The sequence below is a fragment of the Aethalodelphis obliquidens genome, unplaced genomic scaffold, assembly GCF_003676395.1.
Source record: "Aethalodelphis obliquidens isolate GAN/ISIS:26980383/991018 unplaced genomic scaffold, ASM367639v1 scaffold17, whole genome shotgun sequence".
NCBI classification, from domain to species: Eukaryota; Metazoa; Chordata; class Mammalia; order Artiodactyla; family Delphinidae; genus Aethalodelphis; species Aethalodelphis obliquidens.
The window spans coordinates 9,414,612-9,441,138 of NW_020837961.1; the positions used below are offsets into that span (position 1 = coordinate 9,414,612).

Here is a 26,527-nt window from a genome sequence, read left to right on the forward strand (position 1 = left end):
TCTATTTCAGTTAGCTAGCGTAATAAGGGTAGTGCAGTGCCTTGAACACGTTACATTAGCTAAGCTAGGCTCTGCAATAGGTATGTCCAGTCTTTAGCACTGTTAATCATAATTACAAAATTATTTTAGTTTATTTTAGCCCTTTATCACCCAACAACATACAGCAGTATCATATACAACATTATCAAATTAAGCTTAAAATTAAATGACGTGTTTGATTTTGTTCATTTCTCATTCAAATGTAATAGATGACCTATTGACTCTCAAAGTTATTTCTACTTTTCTTATTTTAAATGCATATTCTGTATTCTTTCTAAATATGTCTCTATTTGTGGAAGGAAATTAAAGAAACTTAATACTATCCTAGAAATGTGGGCACAGTTTTATAATGTCAGACTCAGGGTTAAAGGTCAGTAGAGTGGGACTTCTAGGGATGAGGTTAATGATGAGGTTGTGTTCATTGAATATTATTCTACTTCACAGTGGCCTGAGTCCTCAAATTCTCTCTTAAAAGAGAGCTAACATTTGTTAGTGACTAAATGCCAGGTACTGATCTAAGCTTAGAGCTTTATGTGTATAAACATATTTAATCTTCACAAAAATCTCATGAGATAAAAACTATAAGAACAAATATTAAGATACTATCTCGATTTTAGAGATGTGAAAAATGTTTTACAGTTATGGTTTAAAATAATTTCTTACCCCAAATTCATATGTTCCCATTTACTCTTTCCCTGCTACAAATTAAAGTTGGATTTTCTAGATTATGAAGAAAGGGAAGTAATTGTAAACTCAATGTATATTTCGTTCAGGGAAGGAAATTTGCTAACAGGATGGGATCTGTCAAGAGAAAACTTCATTGATGTGATAAGAAGTTTGTGAATTAATGATAAAATCAGGGATGGGGGTGGATACACTTGATGACTTGGAAAGGTACCTTATTGATAGTTAACTGTTCAGTTGACTATCAGGTGTAAGGCTTGGTTCTTGTCATATTTTGCAACTAACTTTTGTGTAACCTCTGGAAAACTCTCCAGGTTTCAGTTTCTTATAAAATAAGGTATGAGTCTAAATTATTTCTAAGTTGTCTAATTTTTGTGATACTCCAAAGGTATGCTACCAGAGATATACCAAAGCCAATTCATTCCCTAAGTGTCTAATACATGTCTTGTACAATAGTAACTAATATGAGAGGGAAGGAAGGAAGGAAGGGAGGGAGGGAGGGAGGGAGGGAGGAAAAAAGGAAGAAAGGTGGGAGGGGAGGGGAGGGGAGGGAGGAAGGGAAATTCCTATCTTTCAGTTCATAATTTAGTTGTCAGAAAAAAGGCACACACATGTTAAAAATTCTGTAAACAATCCTTTTATGACAATGAAAGTGTCATAGCAATTTAGAAATTAATGTTTGCGCTAATAGTCTTAACCAGGACACATGAAGTGAAGGAGAGTGATGACTATTGTGGTAGGTAAAGAACACTGGACTAGGAGTCAGAAAATTTCATACAAATCCCAATTTTTGCAAAATCGTTCTTATTGAGTGGAAATCATAATAATTATTGAGCATCTATCAGGAATTAGGTATTTCAATAACTACTTCGTATATGTTAATAATCCTCAGTTTTATTGAACCAAAGTTGGAGCCTTCAAAATTTAGTGATTAAAAGCACAACATTTCTTTTTCTGGTAGAAAAACTTCTGTTTGTGTATTACGAGCTTTTTCATGAGTCCTTATATTCAGGAAGTTGCAGAAATTGAGTGAGCAGTCATTTCATTTGGCTGGGCAGCTAATTTACTAGTCTGCAGTATGATAGTAACTTTCCCTGCTTAATTGAGAGAAAAGGTTAATAGAGAGTAGGAAAGAAAATTTCAGTATAGTTCTTAAGTGTTCATCATACCAGCTTTTAGTGCCAGTGGAAGGTTTTGTGCCATAGACAAACCTAATGGTTCAAAATGTTCTGTTCTTTGGGGGCATGGAAAATGGCTTTATGTTTGTTTGGTTTGTTTTCTGAAGAAAATTTCCAGAGCTGGGATTAACTCAAAATCTTTTTTGAATCTTACAAAGAGTAAGGGCGCTTATTAAATGTGGCAACATCTGCCAGATACTCCCTTCAGTATAAAAGCTCCATTAAGCCAGTATATTGGGCACTTTCTCACTGCATGATATGTACGTGTGTGTATGTGTGTGTGTTTCTGTGTGAGTTTAATTTATGAAAACAATTTCAGCACTGCATTCTTTAAAAGCTACAATCCTAAATTTTATAGAGAAGAAAAGATGTTTGGAAATCATTTACTACACTACCAAATCTGAATGCCAATGAGCTACAATTTACCAATATACTGTATTCTCTACTAAAGTTGCCTTCTTTTGTTTTCAGAGGGCATGTAAGGAGAAGGCCAGAACGGGCAAGAATGTTTTTTTGCCTTTTTTTTTTCTTTTTTGCTAATCCAGAATTTTTTGATCTCTGTATATTTTGCAACCAATAGGGAACTGAAAGATGTATAATTGAAAAATAAATTAAAATGTTAAATTTGAGGACACAGTGTTTTGAATAAAAGCCTCAGATAATGTGAACTTGATAAGTTCATCTATTATAAATAAAGATGTAGCATAAATGAGAAATTTCGTGTCTTGTGAGGCTGAAGAAGTTTTAAAATGCATCTAATACAATGAAGTATTATAAGGAATTAATTTATAAACCAAATCATTGATCTGTAGAAATTCGGTGATAACATCTCACTTCTTTTGCACATTTTCAAAGATAATATATTGTGTGAGAGCCCTAGAACTCAAAGCTGAAATGGATCTTAAAATGCTCATTATTATTTTACTCTTTGAGTAGATATTATTTATTGAAGTATCATAGAATGTTAGATCCAGAAAGGAGTAAGGGATGGAACTAAACATTTACATAAGAGGGAAGTGTAAAGGCAAAGCAGTTGTGATTGTCTAGGTTCATGTGAGATTTGTCTGTACTCACATGACATTAAGTAGCTCATTTAGGTGAATCTCAACAGTTTATGAACTTGCAGAGGAAAAATAAATACTCTTCACATTAGTACATTTTGTTTTACTTACTAATATTATTAAACCAAATATTTATATCCTGATACACAGGTGGTGACATTTATAATTTTTCAAGAAATTTTCTTTATATTACTGTATAAAATTTTCATATTACTTTATTGAGTGCAAGCCCTGTTGGTGTTAAATCAGTGTAGTCAGATTAAAATTACTTAGAACAGTAATTGGACAAAAGATATAGGTAGGGACTTCCCTGGTGGTATAGTGGTTAAGAATCCGCCTGCCAGTGCAGGGGACATGGGGTCGAGGCCTGGTCCGGGAAGATCCCACATACCACGGAGCAACTAAGCCCATGCACCACAACTGCTGAGCCTGCACTCTAGAGTCTGCGAGCCACAACTACTGAGCCCGTGTGCCACAACTACTGAATCCCACGCGCCTAGAGCCCATGCTCCGCAACAAGAGAAGCCACCGCAATGAGAAGCCTGTGCACCGCAAGGAAGACTAGTCCCCGCTTACCACAACTAGGAAAAGCCCGCACCCAGCAACGAAAACCCAACGCAGCCAGAAAATAAAGAAAGAAATTTATTAAAAAAAAAAAAGAAAAAGAGTGAAAGAAAGCAGAACATTAAAAAAAGCAAAACAAAACTCATTGATTCCTTTCCCCAAATATAAAACTTATATCCAACTATCAATTTTAATTTATAGGCAGTGACCATTAGAGTTGGATTAGCATCATGCTGATTTTTTAAATTTTGTTTTCATTGAAAATAAAGTATGCGTCTAATCAGGGTGAATAATGTCCACAGAAATGTGCACCTGTGCTTTGTGGCTGAATTTATTTACATTTACATTAACTGATTAGCTCCTGCCAACCAGTTCCACATTCAACAATTATTCATAAAAATGTCTCATTGTTTTTGTTGTATGTTTATCCCATTGGATAAGATGGACATTCTAATATGCTGGGTATTTAACTATAGTTAAAGTTAATTGAGAAACTGCTAATTTTTTTAAAGCTACAAACAGAAAGCTACTTAACTCTTATTAAGCAGAACTTACAAAACAGGAGCTTTCAAAAGTAGTTTACATACCTGGTTTTGTTTTTAACCTAATTATCTACATTTATAGAGATAAACCATGTAATAAACTATATAATAAATCCTAATTGAATAACTCTGGTAGTTTCTGTGATATAAGGATGAAGATCACATGAGCCTGTGAAGTTGGCTCACAGTTTTAGCAGACAGGCACATAAACTGTTTCAATATAGCATGATAATGCTAAAGCCTAGCACTTATTTAGCACTTTACGTGTGCCTGCTCTGTTTTTAGTAGTTTTATCTCATTTACTCTTCCCAACAGCCCTTAAGAGTGGGTTCTATTACCATCTCCATTTTACAAAAGAGAAAAGTGCTGCCCAGAAAGGATGAGTAACTTGCGTAAGGTAACAGTTAATAACTTCCTGTGCTGAAGTTGAAACCAAGCAGCCTCAGTCTCACTCAAGAAGCAAAGGTGTACATCGGCTATTGTTGCAGCAGGGATGATGCTGAATTACAGCTCAGGAAATGCGTTCAAATGTGCTAGGTGAGAGCTGCACAGTGATGGAAAAGGAAATGTTTAGGGTGGAGAGTCAGGGACTGGAACAGTTAAAGAGCTTTCTGGGAGAACAGAAGAGATTTAGTGAGGGCAAGGAGCTATGAGACCAGTGGATGTATGCGGGAACTATAGCAGGTTCTTAACTACCACAGCAGAGTCTTCAGAACATCTGAGAAAGAACCCTTGGATACATATTCAATATGCAGTTTCCCAGACCATGTCCTAGAATCTCCGCAGTGAGGCCAAAATGAGCATCTTAATAGAGCACGTCAGGTGATTAACTGCTCTGTATCAGAATTTTCAAGATTCTCTGCCAGACTGTAAAGTTGAAGTTGAGAAGTGTCTGGAGATGAAGCCAGTGAGGTAGATAAGGACCAGATCATAGACCTTTTAAATTGTCCACTTTCTGATTAGATTATTTCACAAAAATAATAAACAATATTTCAAAATATGTTTAACATAGGTTAAAAACACAGGTTAAAAGCAGTTCAACAAAAAAAAATGAAACAAAATTTGTTCTTTCATATCCTTACTTCACTTATCCTCTAAAGCACTCCATAATAAAGTACTGAATCTTACCTATTCTTTTATCGAGACACCACATTCCATACCCCTACCCCCAAGGAGCCCATTTATTTGCTTCTTGAACAAATATTTAGGAAACCTTTCAAAAGATATGACCAAGTTCAGCATTCATTGATCTCTTCATTCATTTAATCTAATGATTCTCAATATTGGTGGTAAACAAGGATGACCTGAGCAGCTTTTTATAAATGTATAAAAGGAGAAAATTTATATATATATATATATATATATATAAATTTATTTTTTCTGGTATCTGCTATGTGAAAACCTTTTTCCCCTTTACTCTGAGGAATACATGTGTAAGTTAAGTATACTACCCACAGGGACCTTGAAATCTAGACAGGAAATAAGATATATATCCCCCAAAATATAATGTTAGAATATTATAAGAGCCCCAAAGAGGTGCAGAGAGTGTTCTATAAGAGTTCAGAGGGGGCTTCCCTGGTGGCGCAGTGGTTGAGAGTCCGCCTGCCGATGCAGGGGACACGGGTTCGTGCCCCGGTCAGGGAAGATCCCAGATGCCGTGGAGCGGCTGGGTGCGTGAGCCATGGCCGCTGAGCCTGCGCGTCCGGAACCTGTGTTCTGCAACAGGAGAGGCCACAACAGTGAGGGCCCGCGTACCGCAAAAAAAAAAAAAAAAAAGTTCAGAGAATTGCAATATTGCTTACTGTTGAAGGCATTAGAGAAGCTTTCTTGGAGGAGTGGGCATTTAAGCTTAGTTGTAAATGAGAACGAGATTTTGATAATAGGGTTACTGGAGAAGGGCATTTCCAAATGTTTAGGTGGAGAGATCATAATGACTGAAAGCAAGTTAAGTGTCAGGATGGGTGAGAATTAGGGTTAAAAAGGATTGTTGGAAAAAAGTTGTCTTGGGAGTTGGACTCAGGTAAGTAAAGGTGAGGGAATTAAAACGGAAGGTTGTTCTCATTTTGAGGGGTGCCTGAATCCCAGTCTAAAGAGTGTGGAATTCATTCATGGCCTAAGTGAAATGTTGAAATCTTTCAGCAAAGAAGGGGCATGAAGAGCCATTTCAGAAAGATCAATCTGATGTTAGGGTGTGGGAAGAATTGGCTAGGGGAGAGACTGAGTTAGGGGGATCTCTTAAAATACAATAGTACAGACAAGGATTATAATATTTTAAATCAGGTTTTCATTCCAATATAGAGATGAAAACATGGAAAATGATAGTTTGCAAAACAAGCCCTATTCAGAAGTTGGCCTTCCCCATGTATGTTGTGATTGTTTACTTCTAGAAAGTGAAGAAATTAAAAAAAAAAAAATTAAAGCTTCATCTGGTCCCCGTCTATGTCTTGTATAACGGATTATATTGCAGTATATGTCTGCATGTTGAAAGCGTCCAGTTCTGTGCAGGTCAGTGGTTAACAATCAGCTCTGCAAAGAAAAATGCCTTAATTTGTAACATTTGCCAATTTCTGTGGTGTAAAATAATCCTTCCCTGTGGCCAATTTCAAATTATCAATGTGAATGAACTGTCATGTAAATGAACATGAATTTGGGAAGTGTTGGGAGGAAAAGTTCTCCTCTACCAATTTAGGACTGACTGATTTGGGCCCCTCTAATTAACTGATAATGGACAGATTAACAGGAGGAGTTTATTATGCAGATGGAGCTACTCAGTAGTGAGTCACTGAATAGCCAGACAGACGTAAAGGCTTCTGTACCAACACAACACAAAAGGGGGCCGGTTTAGGGCTTCAGTGGGAAAGTAGGGAAGGTTCTGTGGGGCTTTTTGATGCTAATGGACAGCTGGATTCACTCTTCTGGTGCTGAGGGTCAGTCTTTTCCTAAATAGGAAACTCCCTAGGAGAAGGATCAATGGAAGCTGTATTTTCCGGAGGCTCCGCTTAGGTTAGGGTAATGTTTCTTTCTGTGACTACCGATTGTTCAGAAGTTTTCAGTTTAAAATATTTTTATACCACGTTGGTGGGCTGTTAATACTTTTAGGAAGAGATGAAAATAATTCTCGGGAGCCCTGGTGAGGTGACTCTTGCACACCGTCACATGTATCCCACCTCAAAATTGTCTTTTTCGTGTGGTGAATTAAATTATTTAAAAAGAAACAAAAGAACAAAAATGGAAACCCAAAGTTTCCCTTAACAGTTGTGATCTGTGCATAGTAGTGGAGCTGACACCTTCAGTGATCAGGATTTAGGTATTAGGAACGGACAGATTTGGGTGAACACTACAAGGTTTCTAGATAATTTGAGGGAGTTTAGAAAATGAGGTGTGGAAAAGAGGTAAACTGCATGTGACCCTCATAAAGATTACAGTATATAATACAGCAGAAATTTGCTAAACAAAGTCTTTTCATAGAAAATCCTTTGGTCATGGAAATTATCCATCTCTGAGTTATGTCTTAAAGGGTCAGATGTCCTTATGTCTATGAGTTCATGTGATTTACTTGTTCAGAAGGTGTTTATTGAGCATCTATTATGTGCCAGATGACAAGAATCTTAATGTTCATTAAATAATACCTGTGGAACTGGCCAGTTGGCTGCCACTGTGGTGTGAGAAAAAAAAATAGAAAGAAATTTGCTAAACAAAATTGACAATGGGTATAAAGTTGAAGTAAATATTTTATGTTTATTCTGCTCACTCCCTTTTTTTGGTTTTCCTTTGTTATAAATTGGTTAAGTTGGGTCTATGTGTATTGGCTACAGGAAGATGCTAAACTTCTTGTCTTCTTTGAGACGTATGATGAAAGAATAATTTAGGTGAAGTCATTTTGGTTTCCAGGTAGCATAAGCTGTGTGGTGGTGATTTTCATGATCACACCCTAACGTTAAGGGGTGGAGAGAAGAAGTAGGTGTCCTTGTTCCTCCTCAGTTTCCTGACCAGCATCTTTCCTGTCTCCCTAATAACTCTTGGTTCAAAGCTTGAAGTTCATCAGATTATTCTACTTGTTACCCCTCTTTATTGTAGTCTTTGTTTGACCCCCATCATATTCTTCCCCCTATTCTTTAAAAAGAATGTGGATCCTTATTCATTTTTATGACTTCCAATATTGCTCTTGAAATAGTTCTTATTTATCCAAATTGTTGCCCCCCCTTAGCATCTCAGCTCCTTGTGATTTCAGATGGCCTTGGCCTGCAGCGGCTTGAAGCAAGATTTCGGTTCCCAGCCAGAGATTTGAGGTCGGGCAGTGGCAGTGAGAGCGCTGAATCCTAGCCAACAGACCACCAGGGACCAGTGGACAGTGACAAGGCCCTGGCCCATCAGCTGTGTAGAAATGAATTTTCACATAGAGACAGAAAGTAGTGAAGCAAGTAAAGTGTTTATTAGGAGGAAAAAAGAGTACAGTACGTGTGTGGATAGACACACAGGCGGGCTCAGAGGGAGAGTCGCGCCCTCGTGGTAGTTTCAATCACTTTTATGGGGCATTTCTTCCGGGTTTCCTTTGGCCAATCATCTTGCTTTGCCTGGTTGTAAGTCTGTATTTGGTATATCTCAGGGTCCTCCCATGTGTGCGTGTGCATCTCTTAGCCAAGATGGATTCTAGCGAAGAGGCCCATGGGAGGTTGACATCACTTACTATGGGGGGGCTCCCCCTCCCTCTTTGAACCTCCAAGGAGCCTTTCTGCACATGTGTAGTCGGGGAGGTCTCCTTGAGTTCGAGAATGTGTAATATGAGGTCTTTTATCTCTTATCTGGGCAGGGACCAGCCTCCTCCATTATCCTGCTTTTATGGAGTTTCTGTCGACAGGGGAGAAACTGTTCAGCCTGGGGCCCATCTATCTCCTGCCTCACTTGAACTCCTGATTTTTTCATAACCTTGTTCTTCATCCTATCTCAGGCAGTGTATCCAAGTGCTTACCTGACATCTCCACTCCCATGTCCAACTGGAATTTCAAACTTAACTTGAACAAACTGAACTATTGAATTTTTTTTTTCCACTTCAAATGTGTTACTTCTGCAGTCATTCCTCTCCCAGTAAATTCCTACTTAATCCTTCTGTTTGTTTAGGCACAACCTTAGAAGTCATCCCTGTCTCCTCTGTTTCTCTCCTAGCCCATAACCAAACCATCAGGAAATTCTGTCCTTCTACCATCAAAATATATATACTCTTCAACCAGTTTTCACCACCTGTACTGATGAAACCTTGTCCAAACCACCATCAGCTCTCAACATATTACAATCACCTTCTAAGTGGTCTTTCTGCTTCCATGCTTGCCTTTCTGAATTTCTTTTAACCTGGCATTGCCACATTTTATTCACCACAGGTGAGTTACCAAATCCAGCACACACTCGAGGGGAGAGAATGACACAACGGTGCAAATTTAAGAAAGCAGGGATCTTTGGAGGCCATTCTAGAAGCCAACTACATTAGCCAATATATCAAGTTTTAAGTGCTAGCCCTGGCAGGCAGAATTTAAAGCTAGAAGCTTACTAGCACTCTATAGCAGACACAGAATTCAGCTGCCTTTCAGTTTAAAAGCTGCCAACATTCTCCTACCTACGGAACACTTAAAAAGTCCAAGAATGGAAAGGCAATCTTTTCTTCCAGTTCAATACTATACCAGCCAAATCTGCTCATGAAAAGCTGCTCTGTGTAGTTCAAAGTCAGCCAGCAGCAACTTGCAACCCCTAAGGCCCTGGCATCTGTGTTTTGACCGAGACGACTCATGGCCATCATCTTTCTGATGTTCTTGGGACCCAGAGGCTTTGCTGAGGTCTATTCATCCCACACACCATCACTTAATACTCACAACAATGTAAAAGGGCTCCTTGCCCTTGGGAAAAGTCTCCATAAGCTGCAGACAAACTTCCAGGTTAAAATTCTTAGGATTTGAGGCTTAAAGCTCTTACTTGGACCTTAGCAGTAAAAAGCCTACCGCAGAGCTGTTGAACAGAACACATGTTCTCTGCATGTGATCCAGCTAGCAAAAAAAAGGAATGAGCTGAGCCAATCACACCGAGTTCATCCATCCCAAATTTACCAGCAAGAAAACTTACCGATTCTTTGCTAGGCGGAGAAGCTGAGAGTGTAACACTAGTAAAGCTCCTTCTACATGAAAGGAAACACCAGGAATGAGGAATAAGTGTTCCCTGCAAACTTAATTTCCAAATACTTCATTTGCTTTATAACTTCATTTTCTTTAAATGTAGAAAATTAAACATGGTCACAGATCTTTGACTTTATGATTTATTTATGTTTATGTTTAGAAAAACCCTGCCCATTCTATAATTGATAGATAATACCTATATTTTCTTCAAGTTCTTTTGCATTTTCTTTATATTTAGCACTTTAATACATTTAAAGTTTATTTGAATGAAATTTAAGGATGTATTTTTCCCCCTAACACTTAACCAATTAGTAAATCACAGCCTGTTAAATAACCTGGTATATTTCTCTATGCCTATTGAAGTTACAATAAATTTAGAACTCAAACTTCTCAACTAGGAGTAAAAATCAGTACATTAGCCTTGGGGGAAAATTTGATAATATATGTGAAATTAGCCAATTATGTGCATATTAACTGAGACTTTATAATTCTATAAATTTATTGAATGAAATAGTCACAGATCTGTTTTATGATTCTCATCACAGCATTAATTGTAAAGAAAAAAATGAAAATGCAAAAATTATGACAAATGAATAAAGTTATATGATGGTATTTTCACTCATCGTAAAGTACATTGAAGAAAAATGTTTGATGCGAGAAAAATCCTGAGAATGTAGTTTGGGGCAAAATTTAGAATAGATAATATACGTTAATTCCAGTTAATTACATATCACAGAAAAAGACTGAAAAAAATGTGTGTACATATTTAATCAGTGATTATCTTAGGTAGTTGGATTTTTATTTGTTTGTTTGCTTCCCTATCTACTTACTTATGAATCCTTTTTCTAGTTTGTACTTTTCACACTTGCTTATCTCCTCTAACGAATTTAAGATAACTGGAGGCAAGGAACTTTTATTAAACATACATCGCAAATCTAGTTTGTGATAGATTCTCAATACTGCTTGTTAAATGTTGTAAATGAAATAAGACCATAATTTCAGTTTGTGGCAGCAGCAGAACATACGAAGAATGTTCAAGAAAATAAGCAGATAGAGGGATAATGGAGATTCAAGTCATAAAGAGGTCTAGCAACAGTTGGTTTGGATTCAGCCTTAGAGATTAGGGATCAGGGACAGAATCTCTTTCCTTTGGAGAAATAGGTAAAAACAGGAACTCAGCCTTACGATATTTGTACAATAACTTGGGGAAATTATATAGGAACTTTGAGGTTCAAATATGCACTTCCAGAATTGGAATATATGAGTTGAAACTGCAATTTCCTAAAATTGAAGCAAACCAAAGCAAAATAAAATTAATAAGCTAGTCATTGTTGAGGTAACTAATGCCACCATCAACAAAAATGGGCTGGTTTAAAAAAATATATTGTTAATCAGATTAGCTATTTCTATCTTAAATTATGTTGCAGTGTGTCTGGCATGAAGTCATTGTGCTTTCGGTAGTTGATTTTTCAATTACTTTAAATGAATAAGAGGATATGAATTTTGTCACTATGGTGAAGCTCTAGCACTGCTCGAAGGATGAAGTGCTTGGATTGTAAATGATTTGTGTTTCTTTGTACATATACCATAGCTTGATATAAAGCATACTCTGAGAGAATCTAATTACTACTTTTTTCTAACTTTATACTAAACAACGAATCTTCCACTCCGTAATGTGGTTTCTGAATGGTTCTCTTCACCAAAAGGAAAGAACTCAAATAGGTTGCCACCCTGAGTTCTTACGTCAAGTTTAGTTTTCATTATTAGTTAATATGTTGGCCAATATCTGACTAAGTACAGTCTCTTATTCATTTAGTTATTCTGAATCATCCCCACAAAACCTGCCTGCCCCTATTTGAGTTGATATAATTTAATTTCTGAAATTTCCAAACTAAGTACCAAGTCCTAATTTCTCCTGTGGGAATGAGCCAGTTTATATCTCTGCTATAGCCTAGTAATTGAGGTTACTTTGGGTTTTGGTCACAGCCTTGATTTAGCTTTGGTTTAGTGACAAAACAATGAGGTAATGAGATTAGTAATTGGGATTGATCACATCAGAGTAGGACTAAGAGCAAAGCTAACTCCACACTGAGCCAGGCATTTATTGGGATATTGTTTCTCTCAGCTGTCTTTGATTATTGATATCAGACAGGAAGAGATTTTGAAAATTAAGAAGGTGAACTTCAACCAGAGCTTTTGTTTACCTTATGCATCTGTACTAAAGGCCTTTTTTTTTTTTTTTGCGGTACGCGGGCCTCTCACTGTTGTGGCCTCTCCCACTGCGGAGCACAGGCTCCGGACGCGCAGGCTCAGCGGCCATGGCTCACGGGCCCAGCCGCTCCGCGGCATGTGGGATCTTCCCGGACCGGGGCACGAACCCGTGTCCCCTGCATCGGGAGGTGGACTCTCAACCACTGCGCCACCAGGGAAGCCCCCTGATTTTTTTTTTTTTCAATAAGCTTAACTTTATTTGTTTTTTCTCAGCAATAACTTCTAGTAATTCTGACATCAATGTTGATAAAGTACTAGGTTGGTAGTCAGAGTTGGTACCAGGATACTTGAGACTGAGGATTTCACTGAGGTCATTTATCTGCTATTTCCAGCCTCTTGATAAGTTGCCCCTAATTATTCATAGATTTTTTATGAGCCATCTCATTGGAGCCAAGAAAAGGTCTATTCAGCTCCCTGCCATTGTTTTCCTCTTGTCTCGTGTCATTTTCATTTAAATTTGTTAATACTTATTCTTCACCAATATTGTGTGGCAGCTCTTTTTATTTTTTTATATTTTATTTTTTGCGGTACGCGGGCCTCTCACTGTTGTGGCCCCTCCCGTTGTGGAGCACAGGCTCCGGACGCGCAGGCTCAGCGGCCATGGCTCACGGGCCCAGCTGCTCCGCGGCATGTGGGATCTTCCCGGACCGGGGCACGAACCCGTGTCCCCTGCATCGGCAGGCGGACTCTCAAGCACTGCGCCACCAGGGAAGCCCCGTGTGGCAGCTCTTAGTATGCCAAAGTGGCATGGTGTTGGCAAAACCTCTCTATGTGCTTAAATTTCTATTCCATTGAGAAATTTAAGAAAGAGGGGAATATTCCTATCTTGTTTCTTAGAATTTTATTTTAAAAAGCTCGTTTTATTTCCACTTGTGCCCTCGTTTTCCTCAGAGTCAAAGATGAGTCAACAGTAGGAGATGATAGATACACTGCTCTTCTTGGCATTACTATTCTCCTTCACACTTAAAGCTTATATCTCTCCTTCTGCCATCCATCTGTCCAGGAAGTTCCATAATCACCCACTCTGAGGAGAGTCTTGTATATTAATTTTAAATTGTCAATACTTTAGCAAAGACTTTCTCCCCTTCCACAACACACCCACAAGCAGTTAATATTTCAGTGTTTAGGTGTGTTGTAATTAAAGTATCATTAAGGCACTAGTAACCGTTAGATTCCCATCTAAGATATGAGATTGGCTAAAGTGTCTGAGGTTACTTGATAAAATACAAACTAATCTCTGAAAATCTTTGTACTAGAATGTGTACAGTACAAATATTAAGGTTACTTAATGCTCATTAAACACCAAGTAATTGCAAAAATATTTTCAAAGAATAGAATCCTAACTCTGTTGTGTTTTTGGCCATCATATGTTGATCTGAAAGGATGGTAGAAGAAAACATACATGAAAATCTTTGTGAACTTGAAGTAGGACAAGATTTCTTAGGAAAAACACCAGAAAAGTATAAACTATAAAAAACAAACAAAACGGCAAATAAGATGGAAAGCATTGGTCCTTTTGTAGACACTGTTAAGAAAATGAAGAGGCAAGCCCAAACTGGGTGAAAATATTTATAATAAGTATAATAATAAATATATATGACAAAGGATTTGTATTCAAACAACCCAGTGAAAGAGAAGAATAGGCAAAATCTTTGAACAGACGTTTCACAAAACAAGATATACTTACTAATGGTCAGTAGGCGCATGAACAGATGCTCGGCATCATTTGTCATCCCTGGAAATGAAAGTTAAAGCCGCAGTGAGCTACCACTACAGACCCATGGGATGGCTAAAATTAAAAAAAACAAAACTAAACTAAATACCAGTGTTTATGAGATACAATGCAAATGAAAGTACAAACTATTGCATTTTGGAAAACATTTGTCAGTTTCTTATAAAGCTAACATAATGCCAGATATAAATTTACCGTAGGAAGCAAGTAATTGCACCAGTAGGTATTTATCCAAGAGAAACGAAAACATACATCCACATAAAGATATCTACAAAAGCACTCAGTATGGCTGTATTCCCAATACCCCCAAACTGGAAGCAATGCAAATTCTAGCAACAGGTGATTGGATAAATGAGTTGTGGCCTCTGCTAAATACTACACAACATTTAAAAGGATGGAAACATGCAACAATATGATATGACGAATTTCAGAATAATTTTGCTGAGTGAAAGGAGCTGGGCCTAAACAAATTCATATTAATATATTTCCCTTCCTATGAAATTCTAGGGAAGGAAAAACTAACCTATAGCATATAGCTTATCATTGTTGCCTGGGACCATGGATTGGGTGGGTGGGAGGTGCTTGCATGCAAAGGAACGTGCGGGAACATTTGAGGTAATGAGAATGTTCTATATTTTGATTTCGGTGGTAGTTATACATGTGAGTACATTCGTCAAATCTCATCTGGCTATATATTTTGAAAAGTTGCATTTTAGTATAGGTATGTTGATTTAAAGAAATAAAGTTGATTTAAAGAAAAAGAGGTTGGAGATGAGGGAAGAGTTTGCAAATTTAGGGAAATTATATTCTAAAAACAACAACAAAGTGAGTAGTATCTTCAAAACTAATGAGCAGAAAGAATTCTGAAGAGCAGTATGCATGAGAGGAGGGTGATATTCACGAGAATAACTCTGATATGCTCAAAGGAAATACTTGGCTAGATTTTATTATTGAACTTAAAGATCTTACTTAATGTTAAGCTCAATTTGGAAGAAAATAAAAGAGAACTTAGCATACTTGGGATAGAAATAGAAAGGGGGAAAGTCTACTAATTTGTATAAAATAACATTTTACGTGAAGGAACAATGCTAGGTTCATGTTTATTTAATCACCTAATGTTGGAATGAAGCACACATTTATTGGACTTAGAACCAGAAAACCAAGTTTTACTACACTCAGACAGTAAGAATTAGGATCGTGTTTTTTTATAGCCTGTCAAGAATGTCTCGTGCAGTCTCCAAAGGGTCAGAAAACCCAAATGTGTCATATGAGCATTAAGGAGATTCCTTCTGTTGGGATGATTTGCTTCTTTTGAAGAATACCTTTTCCATATTCCCATGGGATTTGCTTTCACGTTATTGTGAAAGGACCATTTCCAAAGTCTCTAAAATATATTAAAAGCAAATGAAGGCATAATTATAAAAAAATAATTTATGAAGAAAGTTATGAAAGAACACACACTGGTATTGCTGCCATTGAATGAAAGGGTAAATGATTTAAAATATGAAGTATGGATAAGACTTATCTGAAGGATTTACTATAGTATTTTATCTAAAGGGTGAATAAATTGGAATGACACCTAAATTACAGATCACTGAAACACAAATGGGATAAAAAGCTGAAAGTGAAGATTTTTTATCCTATTTTTTGCCATGTATTTCTCAACTTGATAATTAAATGCAGTTTATCAGATGTTGTCATATAAGATTGATTTGCTTTTTTAAAACACTTTTCTCAAGATTTCCTAAGAGCAATGGAATTAAAATGTCACACTATAAGATAGATTTGAAAGTTAAAGTGAGAACAAAGTTTTCTCTAAGAATGATATTCAAATAATCAAGGTTACATGATGCAAATTTTAGAGTCTGCTCTCTATAGTGCTTAGAATGACACATTTATTTCTGGGAAGTTGTGGGAGACCTTAACCCTTAAAGAAGTTAACCATGAAGCTTTATTTTGAGCTCATCTTCTTATGGAAGTTAAAAAAACCTTCGTCTGATCCAGGCTTTCAAATTTTTGTAACTGAATGTCATCTCTGTCTCCTGAATATGATTTTTAAGGACATAATACTTTAATATGCTATGCAGAATGTCAGTATTTTAGGAAAATATCAGATAATTCAACTACATATGAACTGTGCTCTATCACTTGCTTAATTTCTCATGAAAAAGCTAATGATGAGAGGAACAGCTCAAGAGTCTTGTTTTTCTATTTCTCCAGAAATGTTTTACTCATTTCTTATGTTAAAATCCTTCAGTAAATTGATTCCTAAGAAAACCTCTTTGTTTCCCCATTACATCATGTAATCAGATAGTGAAAGTCAGAAGTTCAGAATATTTCCTGATTTTGATCTAATAAATGGCCAAGAAGCTCTGAATATATTTAGAAATTAGTCAGTAAGTAACTCACCTCAGTTATCTGGTGCCTGTATTTTCCTGTTTCCTTTAGTAGATTATTGTTCAGTTTTTATCTAATTTCCTCCTTTAGACATTTTAACTCAATGTTCAGGCTTATGTCAATTTCTAAAGAAGGTACACGTTGTATAAAATATTATACTGAGTATCTTGGGTCCTATATTTATAGTTCATATCCATTGTTTCTGGAATAGACAGTCAGAAGTAATCCTACTTTAATGGATATTTAAAATGTGTCCAGGTTATTGTGCACCTGAATCAAGTGAATTGAAAATAATATTTGAGTAGAAAGAGACACTAAGAATTTGTAGCAACTGCAGCATGTATTCTTTGAATGTATTCTTTTGTTAGAATTTGGCAGCCAAACTTGTCTACTTGTTCCCTTATCTCAATCAAGGTTAATTCATGTTTTTGCTTTAATCTTTACTGAAAGTTTTTCTGTATTTGTGTCCATGTACATTTGGAAATGGAACTGAAAAAATGTAGGTGTGTATTTTTTTTTCAATGTTTTGTTTGCTTATCTACTTAAATGGAAGAATTCCTCTGAGAGAATGAGTTGAGAGCATAGTAAAATAACTTCTGTTGCTGCCTATTATCAATATCTTTTTCTTGCTTTTAGAAAAAAATAATGACAAGCTTCTAACACGCATCTCTTTATATAGGCTAATCTCCTACTTAAGTTTTAATTGATTACATTTTTAAAGGACCAGAAGAACAGCATTAGCAACATTCTGATAATTCTCTTATATTTGTGTAAATCTTTTGTCCTTAAATTTTTATTTAGCTGAATATAATAAAGTTTGTCAAGAGCTATGAATATGGGAATTTTTAGAATTTAATATTTCTTCATTTTGCAATTGTAAATTAATGGCAGATATGCTTTTCATCATGAATTAAAAACTGGGTACAATGACTCAAATCTCCATAAAAGGAAAATATGAATAACACATATTTGAAAATCAGCCTGAAAGACATTGAAATAGCACCATAGTGAACCATTATAGGTATAGTTTAATTATCAAAAAAAGGTAATATGTTAAGCAAATATAATACTAGATACCATCCTAACATAAAAGATGGTTATTATATTTAATAAAATACACTTGAAATGCAAATTGAGAAGTGATAATTTGATTAATTTCTTCATTATTTCTAAATAAGGAATGATTCATTATACAATAATAATTTGAATTTTTCTACATCCATTTTCACTTATATATTTGTTTTTTATTTTAACAAGAAGAGTTAGGTTCTAAACTAGGAATAATAAAAATTGACTACAAAAAAGTATCTCTCTAATTCAATTTTGTTTTTCTTGTAGAGTACAGATATGAGCCCAGCAAGTAGCACCACTTCACTTCCTGTTAGTCCTCTTACTGAAGAGCCATCGCCTTTCAAGGTAAAAAATAAATTGCAAACATTTTTAATAATTGTTTACAATACTTTTAGGATCTTTAAAAAATATTTATTTTACTATAGTAAAATAGGTAGTTCAGGCATAGATGGTGAGGTTAACTGCTTTAGTTCATAAGGATCTTGTTTCAGATGTTAAAATTTTGTTGTTGTTTTGTCTGTTGTCATTCTACTTACTAAATAAAGGTAGAGTTTGAATAGAAATTGATACTTTATATAACACATTGTTTGCCTTGCATGTAAGAGACAGTAATTTCATTGTAATATTTTGATGTCACATGAATTATAGGTTTCAAATCTTGTATTTATATTAATTTAAGCAATAAGTTGGAATGAATTATTCAGCACTCATTGAGTAGTTAAACTTTCATTAGCTGGTTGAATTTTCATTGATGACTCTAGGTCATAATTAATTAATTGTGTGTTCTTTACAAATTAATGGTAGAAATAAAAAATTAACATATGGAATCATTCCTCCAAACACTGCATTTTTAAAATATTTAAGTAAATACTCTAAGTATGATTAGCAGAATTCTTCAGTTTGGGAGTCTGTATACATTACAAATATGAAGTCATCTTCTTGTTTTGCTATTTAAGATTAGATGTTTCTCTTTAAGCCAAAGCTTGTAAATCAGCTATTTTATATGTGTACCAGAGATTTTTGGATTTCTTTAGGATTATTGTAAATAAAGGGACTCCTTAAGATCATGGGAAAGAAAAAAAAAAACTTGGAAAGTTGGGATGATACACTTATGTGCAATGGTTTCAGTTTAGTTTAAAGACAGGTGAACATATTTGGGGGGGTTATGATGATTTGTATTTTATCATAACTTTGTCATTGTTTTTCATATGAAGACAAAATCTTATTCAACTTCATATTGCTTACATCTAGTACAGTGACTGATGTGGATTTCCGTATACACAATATTTGCTCTATTGTTAAAATGAAAATAATAGAAGGTTATAAATTCCATCGTGGGTCTTTAGTTTTCTAATTATAGGTGCTTTGTGGCTTAATGATAGACAATAATAATTGTTAAAGGCTCATTTATGTCAGAGAATTGTTAAATACTAAATAGAATTCTGATTATATCATTTATTGAGAAATATTTTATCATTCTACAACAAAAGGAGAAAATAATACTAATGTTTCAAAGTTTAGTATTCCTTAATATTCCATCTTATGGTAGATGGGACAAAATTTAAAGAAAAATCATATTTTTAAAAAGTTTTTAACTGAATTCTCACAGCATCTCTAGAAACCATTTTCTCTTTTTAATATGCTGATAATGACTACCCTCCTTGAAAATTAATGTATTTTTTAACAGGGTTAAAAGGAAACGTCAGATATATTCCAAAATCTGCTGACATAAAGCTAATATAAATATAATTATTTTAGTTAGTTTCTCTGACTTGTTCTAAGAGATCAATATTTTTCCTGTGTTAATGTGTAAATATGCAGTTAAAACTTCCAAGTGCTTATAATATATAATATTGGCTTTTGCTAACCAATATAGTTATAGTACCTCTTAATTTACTTCTTCTGTGATAGGAATATTATTTATATTTTTTCAAAACAATTTTAACAGATATAGAAACATCCACTAGTATTTAGAAGTATCTAAAATTAAGGTTACAAATTATACAACTCCTGCATTTGCTTCTTTTATTTTTAGTTTATAAATTGTTGTCATATAAATGATTAATAGAATTCTTATTTATCCTTATATAAACACAAAATATACAGAAACTATTTTGAGATGTACCTTAGCAGTATAGTACATTTTAATTGCAAAAAAATTTGTTGAAAACAAAAAAACACGGAAGACATTGAGTTTTCCGATGATACCCTGAAAAATCTTGCAATTTTAATTCATTTATGTCCGAAACTTTATTTAAATTTTTGATATTTGACCAACACGGTTAACTAGAAAAAAAATTGATTATCTTTTTTTTTTTTACTCCCCAAGAATAAAATAAGATCAATCACCTTTGATACTTTAGTTGTATTTTCTAAGACAGTGATTTCAGCACCCAATTCCGTAACCATCTGCCCTAATATTAGACAAGGAAGGCTTTTGAAAGATAAGCTTTGGTGGCCGGTTGAGAGACTTAATTATACCTTTTCTTCTGGGAAATAATTAGGTTAATAAAAGAAAGTATTCCATCCTTTTCTTGGTCTATTTTGGAAGCACTCATATAACAGTTGGAGGAAGATATCCTGTTTTGGCTCAAGTGTTTATCCAAGTAAATGCTTTCCTTTAAAGGTTATCTTCAGAATGACATTCAGATTAAATTTATTTTAACCATACCATTTGACATAATGACAAATGGTATGTAATATATTTTTTAAATCCCTAATAATTACCTTCCCACTAATATCTCTACCTATATTATTGACTTGAATGTTAGATGAGAAATTGGCTATCAATAGGAATGTACCACAGTGGGATCTATTAAATTTAAGGTAGTAGAAAACTGGTAGTATCCTGGAGACTTACCCAAGGGGTCAAGAGAGGTATGTTAAGCTCTGGAGATACAAGAATCAAAGATGACAATTAAATTTTGTTTGGCACCAGATGCTTCTTTTCCATAATAAGACTATTTTTTGGCACTACTAGTACTGGAGTACATACTTCAATTTAATTTTTAAACAAAACCAGATCAGCTCTTAAAAATAGCCCAAGCCCTGTATGCTTACTCACGACTCTATTCCCTTACAGAACAGTTCACCTTGTGCTAAATTTCTTACCCTTACCATTTAAAACCCATTGCCATAGTGTTTTGTTTGGTTTAGTCTTTCAAAAATGAGGACAGTTCTCACAAAAATCCATCTAGTCTTCTCTTAATAAATTGCAAGATCTAGGAAACTGCCTTTCTTTCAGATAGAACTGACTGATCAGAGATAAGTAGGGTTTCTCCATCTGGACAGGGTACATGGATACCAGTTCACCACAGTCACCATTCCCTGTTCACACCTGGCAGTGAAAGCTTTTGAGTGAACCCCTTCATATAAAAAGATGTATAATTCACAATCCTCCACCTATACCACAGGTAATAAACTCACAGATTTCCCAGTCAGACTCTTGTTACTGAGAAGTTTCTAGGAGTCCAGGTTTTTATAATTATGCAGACTATTGTTATGGACATATATTTGGAAACAAAGGACAAATTTTTTAATAGAGTTCAATTTTTTAATAGAGTTTTCAGCATTCCATAAAATATATACATATGTGGTCTGACACATATGCCACTACATTATTATGGAAAGGCCAAGGGATAACTAATTTCACATGGGTGGAAACAATATTTTATTAAACAGCCATAATAGAATCATAATAGTGCAAGTTAATTGATCTAAGTGAGACTTTGATATAAGGAAAAAGGGAGTAGACTGCTTAACTGTTAATTAAAAGTTTTATGTTTTTCTGTAGAATAACCAAGTTGACATTGTTAATTTTGATGTGCCCATTCTACCCTATTCTACCTGTTCCCTCTGCCATTCTCCCTGATTTCCTTCATCTGCCTTGTCTCTTCCTTTGTGGCCTCAGTCAGATGTACCACACCAAAAATGCTTTGGGGCCATCAAATATTACTGTTCTTTAGTAGGATGACGCTTTTAATTTATTTGTGTATACACAGGTATTACAGCCTCCATCCATTCCTGGAACTAACATTCTTGAAGCTAAAGCTGGCTCATTGTTCCTGACCCCTCCGTTAATAGTACACTTGATTATGGGCCATGTTCTTTTTGCCAACCACATTCATCACATATTTTTAAATTTATTTGTTCTTCAATGAAGCCTGATGGCTAGATCTTAATCCCTTTTCCTCCAGAAAGCATCTTTTTTGATTGCATAAGTTAGACACAGGTATTATCCTGCCTTATTCTTTATCCTTATCCTGTGATAAAGCCAACAGGAAAGAAACAAATTCAATTTGCCTTTTCTTTAGACATTGTTTCAAAAGTGCACCAAGACTGTCCTCCATGCACCAATCTTCAGTCAAAGTCTGAAAATAAAAATCACCCATTGCCTTCGTGACCCCATTGACTGCTGCTTCTCTCTGTTAGTGGGTTCCTGGCATGTGTAAGGTGCTTGGGTATCCAGTGCCTAGAATGCACAGTGGAGCCACCCTCCCTGAAGTCCAGCCATCTTCCCCAGGAGCTGACACAGAGTGGTGCTGGGCTCTTTCCTGGGTCTCCTCTCCTATGGAATTCCAAGGTTCTCTGACTACTTTTCTTCATCTCCCTTATTTAAGCAAGGGACACAGAGGAAGAAATAGAGAAATACATGAAGGTCTCAAAAATTTTATCCTGCTAGCCAATGTGGGGATGTTATGATCCACTTGACCATAGAGCCTAAACTCAGGACTTAGTAACATGTAGTAACACACATAGTTTGCTCTCAATTATATAAAATAAATACTGAGTAGGGAAAAAAACCCCAGAAAATATACAGTTATCTACAATCAACCATTTAGATGGACTATAAATTTTTTTCCTATAGTTTCTATAATGACCACTTATTTCTATTTTAAGAACAATATATTTTTTTAAGAAAGCAGAAAAGAGAGTTGGGAACATTAGAGGCAGTGTAGCCTAGTTAAGAGACTTCCTAGGATCAAATCCCAGTTCTGCCACTTTCTATTTTTATAACTGTGAGCCAGTTACTTTGTGTCTCAATTTCTCCATCTGTAAAATGGGAACAATAGCAATTGCTTCTTCATTGTGTTCTTATAAGGTTAAACAAGTTATTAAATAGAAAGTGCTTAGAATAGCACATAGCAAACAGTATATGTTTTAACCAATCTTTTTTTTACAGAGATATCCGTTAGTGTAAAGCAAGAAAGTTCTATATATTAGAAATAACATGAAACAGAAATATTTCCACTCAACTCCTTGTACTTCATTTCTAAATGTGAGAGTAGAAATATAAAGTCTTTACTTTGATGAAGAATAATGTTTAATATTCATTCCTAGAAGGCATGCTACTTATTTTATACCCTCGAGTATTCAGATGAGCTCATATATCAGTTTCCTCTCATGAAAAATGATTAATGGAAATGTTTATCAATTATGAGGGAGAAGAAGTTAATATAATGAATTTGTCTTAAGGGGAAACTGGTAAATATACATAAAACATTACTTGGAAAAAAGGAATACATAATAATTTGTGTAACCATAGGATGTATGGTATCTTTTTATCAGGAACACACCACAGTATATTTTTCTTTAATTCCCCAAACCTCCTCCTGTGCATTAACCTGGTAACTTTCTAAATACAATCTCCACTGAAGGAACATTATTTAATCACATTAGATTCTGGGAAAAACCTCATTGTGAACAAAGCACTATTGATATTTTACTCTTTATATAACATCAATATACTAAGTAGTGTCACTTTATTTGGTCTAAAAACACCATAGTGGAAAAGAACACATTTGGAGGCTCTGAGGGAGTGGAGTCAGATAGTGGTGTGACCTCATAACATCATCTGTTGCATATCCTGCATTGGTTGAGATTTTTTTGTGTGTTTATTGTTGTTTTTCATTTACTGAATTTAATGGTCTCTTTTTATTATTGGAATTCACTTTTTGGTTGTCCCAGAAAGAGCCCAAAATGGTATATTCTGCATTTTTGGTTAGTTTTTGACTAGGCCATCTATTCATTCATTCATCTGTTGATGACTCAATTTATAAAATACCTACCACGTGCTTGATAATGTTCTAGACGCTGGTGCTTCAATGTAAACAGCACAGACTGAATTCCTGCTTTCATGGTATTTGGGTTCTAGTGAGGAGTGATACACAGCAAAAGAATAAATATATAGCATGTCAGGTAGGGATGATAAATGCTATAATGAAAAATAAAGCAGGATTTGGAAGATAGGAAGTGACTTTAAAGTATGTTGCTGTTTCAAAAAGGATGGTCAAAGAAGGTTACTCTGATTAGGAGATGGTTTAGCAGAGACTAAAATGAAAAACAAGAGAAAGCCACTCATCTCTCTATGGGAAGAGGCTTGAGGACAAGTGCAAAAGCCGTGAGGCAGGGGAACATTTGACCTTTTTAGGATCGGCAAGAGTGACATTGTGGCTGGAGCAGAGTGAATGAGTGTGCAGGTAATAAAAGATCAAGTCAGAGAGAAACCAGATCATGAAGGGCCTTGTAGACCGTGTTAAAGACTTGGAATCTTACATTGCCTGAGATGGGAAACCACTGGAGTGTTTTGGGAAAAAAGAATGACATAATCAGACTTTATTTCAAAACTGTTACTCTGATTTCCGTGTAGACGTAGGCAGCAAAAGGACATGGTAGAAGAAGGAAGGCAAAGCTCCTATAGGTAAGAGATGGCGTGGTAAATGTTGACAGGCTAATAAACACTGGTGGGATTTTAGATACATTTTGAGTGTGAGTCATCAGGATTTGTTAATAGATTGTATGTGGGATATCAACAAAGAGCAATATCAAAGATTATCCCTGATTCTAAGGTTCTCTATATTTTCCTATTTTTACCTCTTTTGCTATCTTTCTGATGTTGCAAATAAATAGGTATCATGATGTAGCGATTAACAGAGTCTTCTCTGTGCATGCACACCCTGGGGTCTCTTCCTCTTTTCATAAGGACACCAGTCATAGTGGATTAGAGCCCTCACCCCCCATCCCACCACCACCGTGGCCTCATTTTAACATCTCTTTAAAGACCTTGTATCCAAATACGGTTACATTCTGAGGTCCTGGGGGTTGAAACTCCGACCTGCAAATTTTGAGGGGACAAAAATTCAGCCCATAACAGACAGACTCAAGACTGCTATGTTAATTCTTTCCTGAACCCAAGGCCAACCTTGACTCGAGGAAAGGAAAAATAAATTGCACCTCTTGATGGGGAATGACAAGGATTTGGAGCAATTTTTAATCTACCATATAAATATGTGATATTCCTTTATTGATCCAGTTTTCAGTGCTATTAAATTCTCAGTGATGTGTGAGGGAGTTTGGATTTGAGGGAATGAAATAGGAAATGAGAGATTTCCTTAAATGTTTACATATATGCATCTGTGCACTTATTTGAGTATATTTTCCAATGCTGTTTTAATTTCCATTAAATTTGGAAACTTCAGTTGAATGTCACCATATTTGAATTAACTTATAGTCCTTAAAACCTTGTGGTTGAGAATATCAAAGAATCATGGCTATAAAAATATTTTACTAAAGCCTTGATTATAAACACTGAGAGGAAAATTGAAATAACAACTACCAAACAATACTTTCTATATTATGTCTATATAGTATTATTTTATGTTAACGTTTTTCCTTCTGGTTTTGTCAAGATAAATTTTGAATAAACACTGTATCTATTATTTAACTTTTGCAGACAGCATCACTGATGTATTATGAATATTCACTGGAAAGAAAAATAATAATTGTATATCCTGATAAATCAAGTAAAATCATTTTAAAATAAATGAAAATTACTTTTACATAAATTAAAGCCAAAACAAATTTTAATTTTTCTTAAAAGGTATGCAGTATCTCTCAGACATAGCAGACCTCAAGGGGAAAAAAAAATAATGGAAATAATAAGCAAATACTTTCATGTCGCTTGCTAGCTTTATATTGCTGTCAAATCCTTCTCACACACTATCCAAATGGTTTCAGTAAGGCATGTCCAAGATATAGAACTTGTCAACATTAATACATGCTAAAAATAATGGCATACACCCTCCCACCCCATCCACAGGTCACACATTCATTTTATTCCTTAAATGTAAATCTCATTGAATTTCTTCATCTTTGCATAGGTTGCTGCCTTAGATTTCTCCTAACTTTTTTGAGTTCTCCATGTGGTAATGAGAGAAAACTTTCATGGTATAAAGCTTTATTTTAGCATACTTTCAGAGCATTGGGCCATACTCTGCTTACTGTGGTCACAAAGTCCCTTTGACATATTTAGTGGACCAGATTTACTCAGCATCTGTTAGAGATGACCTTGGAAAACCGAATTCAGGGATCCACTGTTTATATCATTGAGTTAAAAAGAGCTCCAGGGCTTCCCTGGTGGCGCAGTGGTTGGGAGTGCGCCTGCCGATGCAGGGGACACGGGTTCGTGCCCCGGTCCGGGAAGATCCCACATGCCGTGGAGGGGCTGGGCCCGTGAGCCATGGCCGCTGAGCCTGCGCGTCCGGAGCCTGTGCTCCGCAACGGGAGAGACCACAACAGTGAGAGGCCCGCGTATGGCAAAAAAAAAAAAAAAAAAAAAAAAAAGAGCTCCAGAAAACTACAAGATACATAGATTTTGATGGTATTTCATATTGGCAAAAGTGAGGATTTTCTAGGAAAAGCTTGAATTTAGAATACAGGTACAGAACATTGGAGGAAAGAATTCAGGTACACAATGTGAAAAGGTCTGGATTAGTTTGTACATAAAAGACAGGATATTGAATTACTGCTAGCAAAATTCTAAAGCCAATAA

At 35.5% G+C, this 26,527-nt stretch overlaps 1 protein-coding gene across 3 annotated transcripts in view; it reads left to right on the forward strand.

The window, feature by feature from the left end:
- Nucleotides 1–26,527, forward strand: part of CCSER1 (coiled-coil serine rich protein 1) — a 1,259,722-nt gene that overhangs the window by 495,785 nt on the left and 737,410 nt on the right. For all 3 annotated transcript variants that reach the window (XM_027116919.1, XM_027116920.1, XM_027116921.1), the window contains exon 7: nt 17,965–18,042. In XM_027116919.1, coding sequence (XP_026972720.1) covers nt 17,965–18,042 — 78 coding nt within the window. The remainder of the gene's footprint in view (nt 1–17,964; nt 18,043–26,527) is intronic.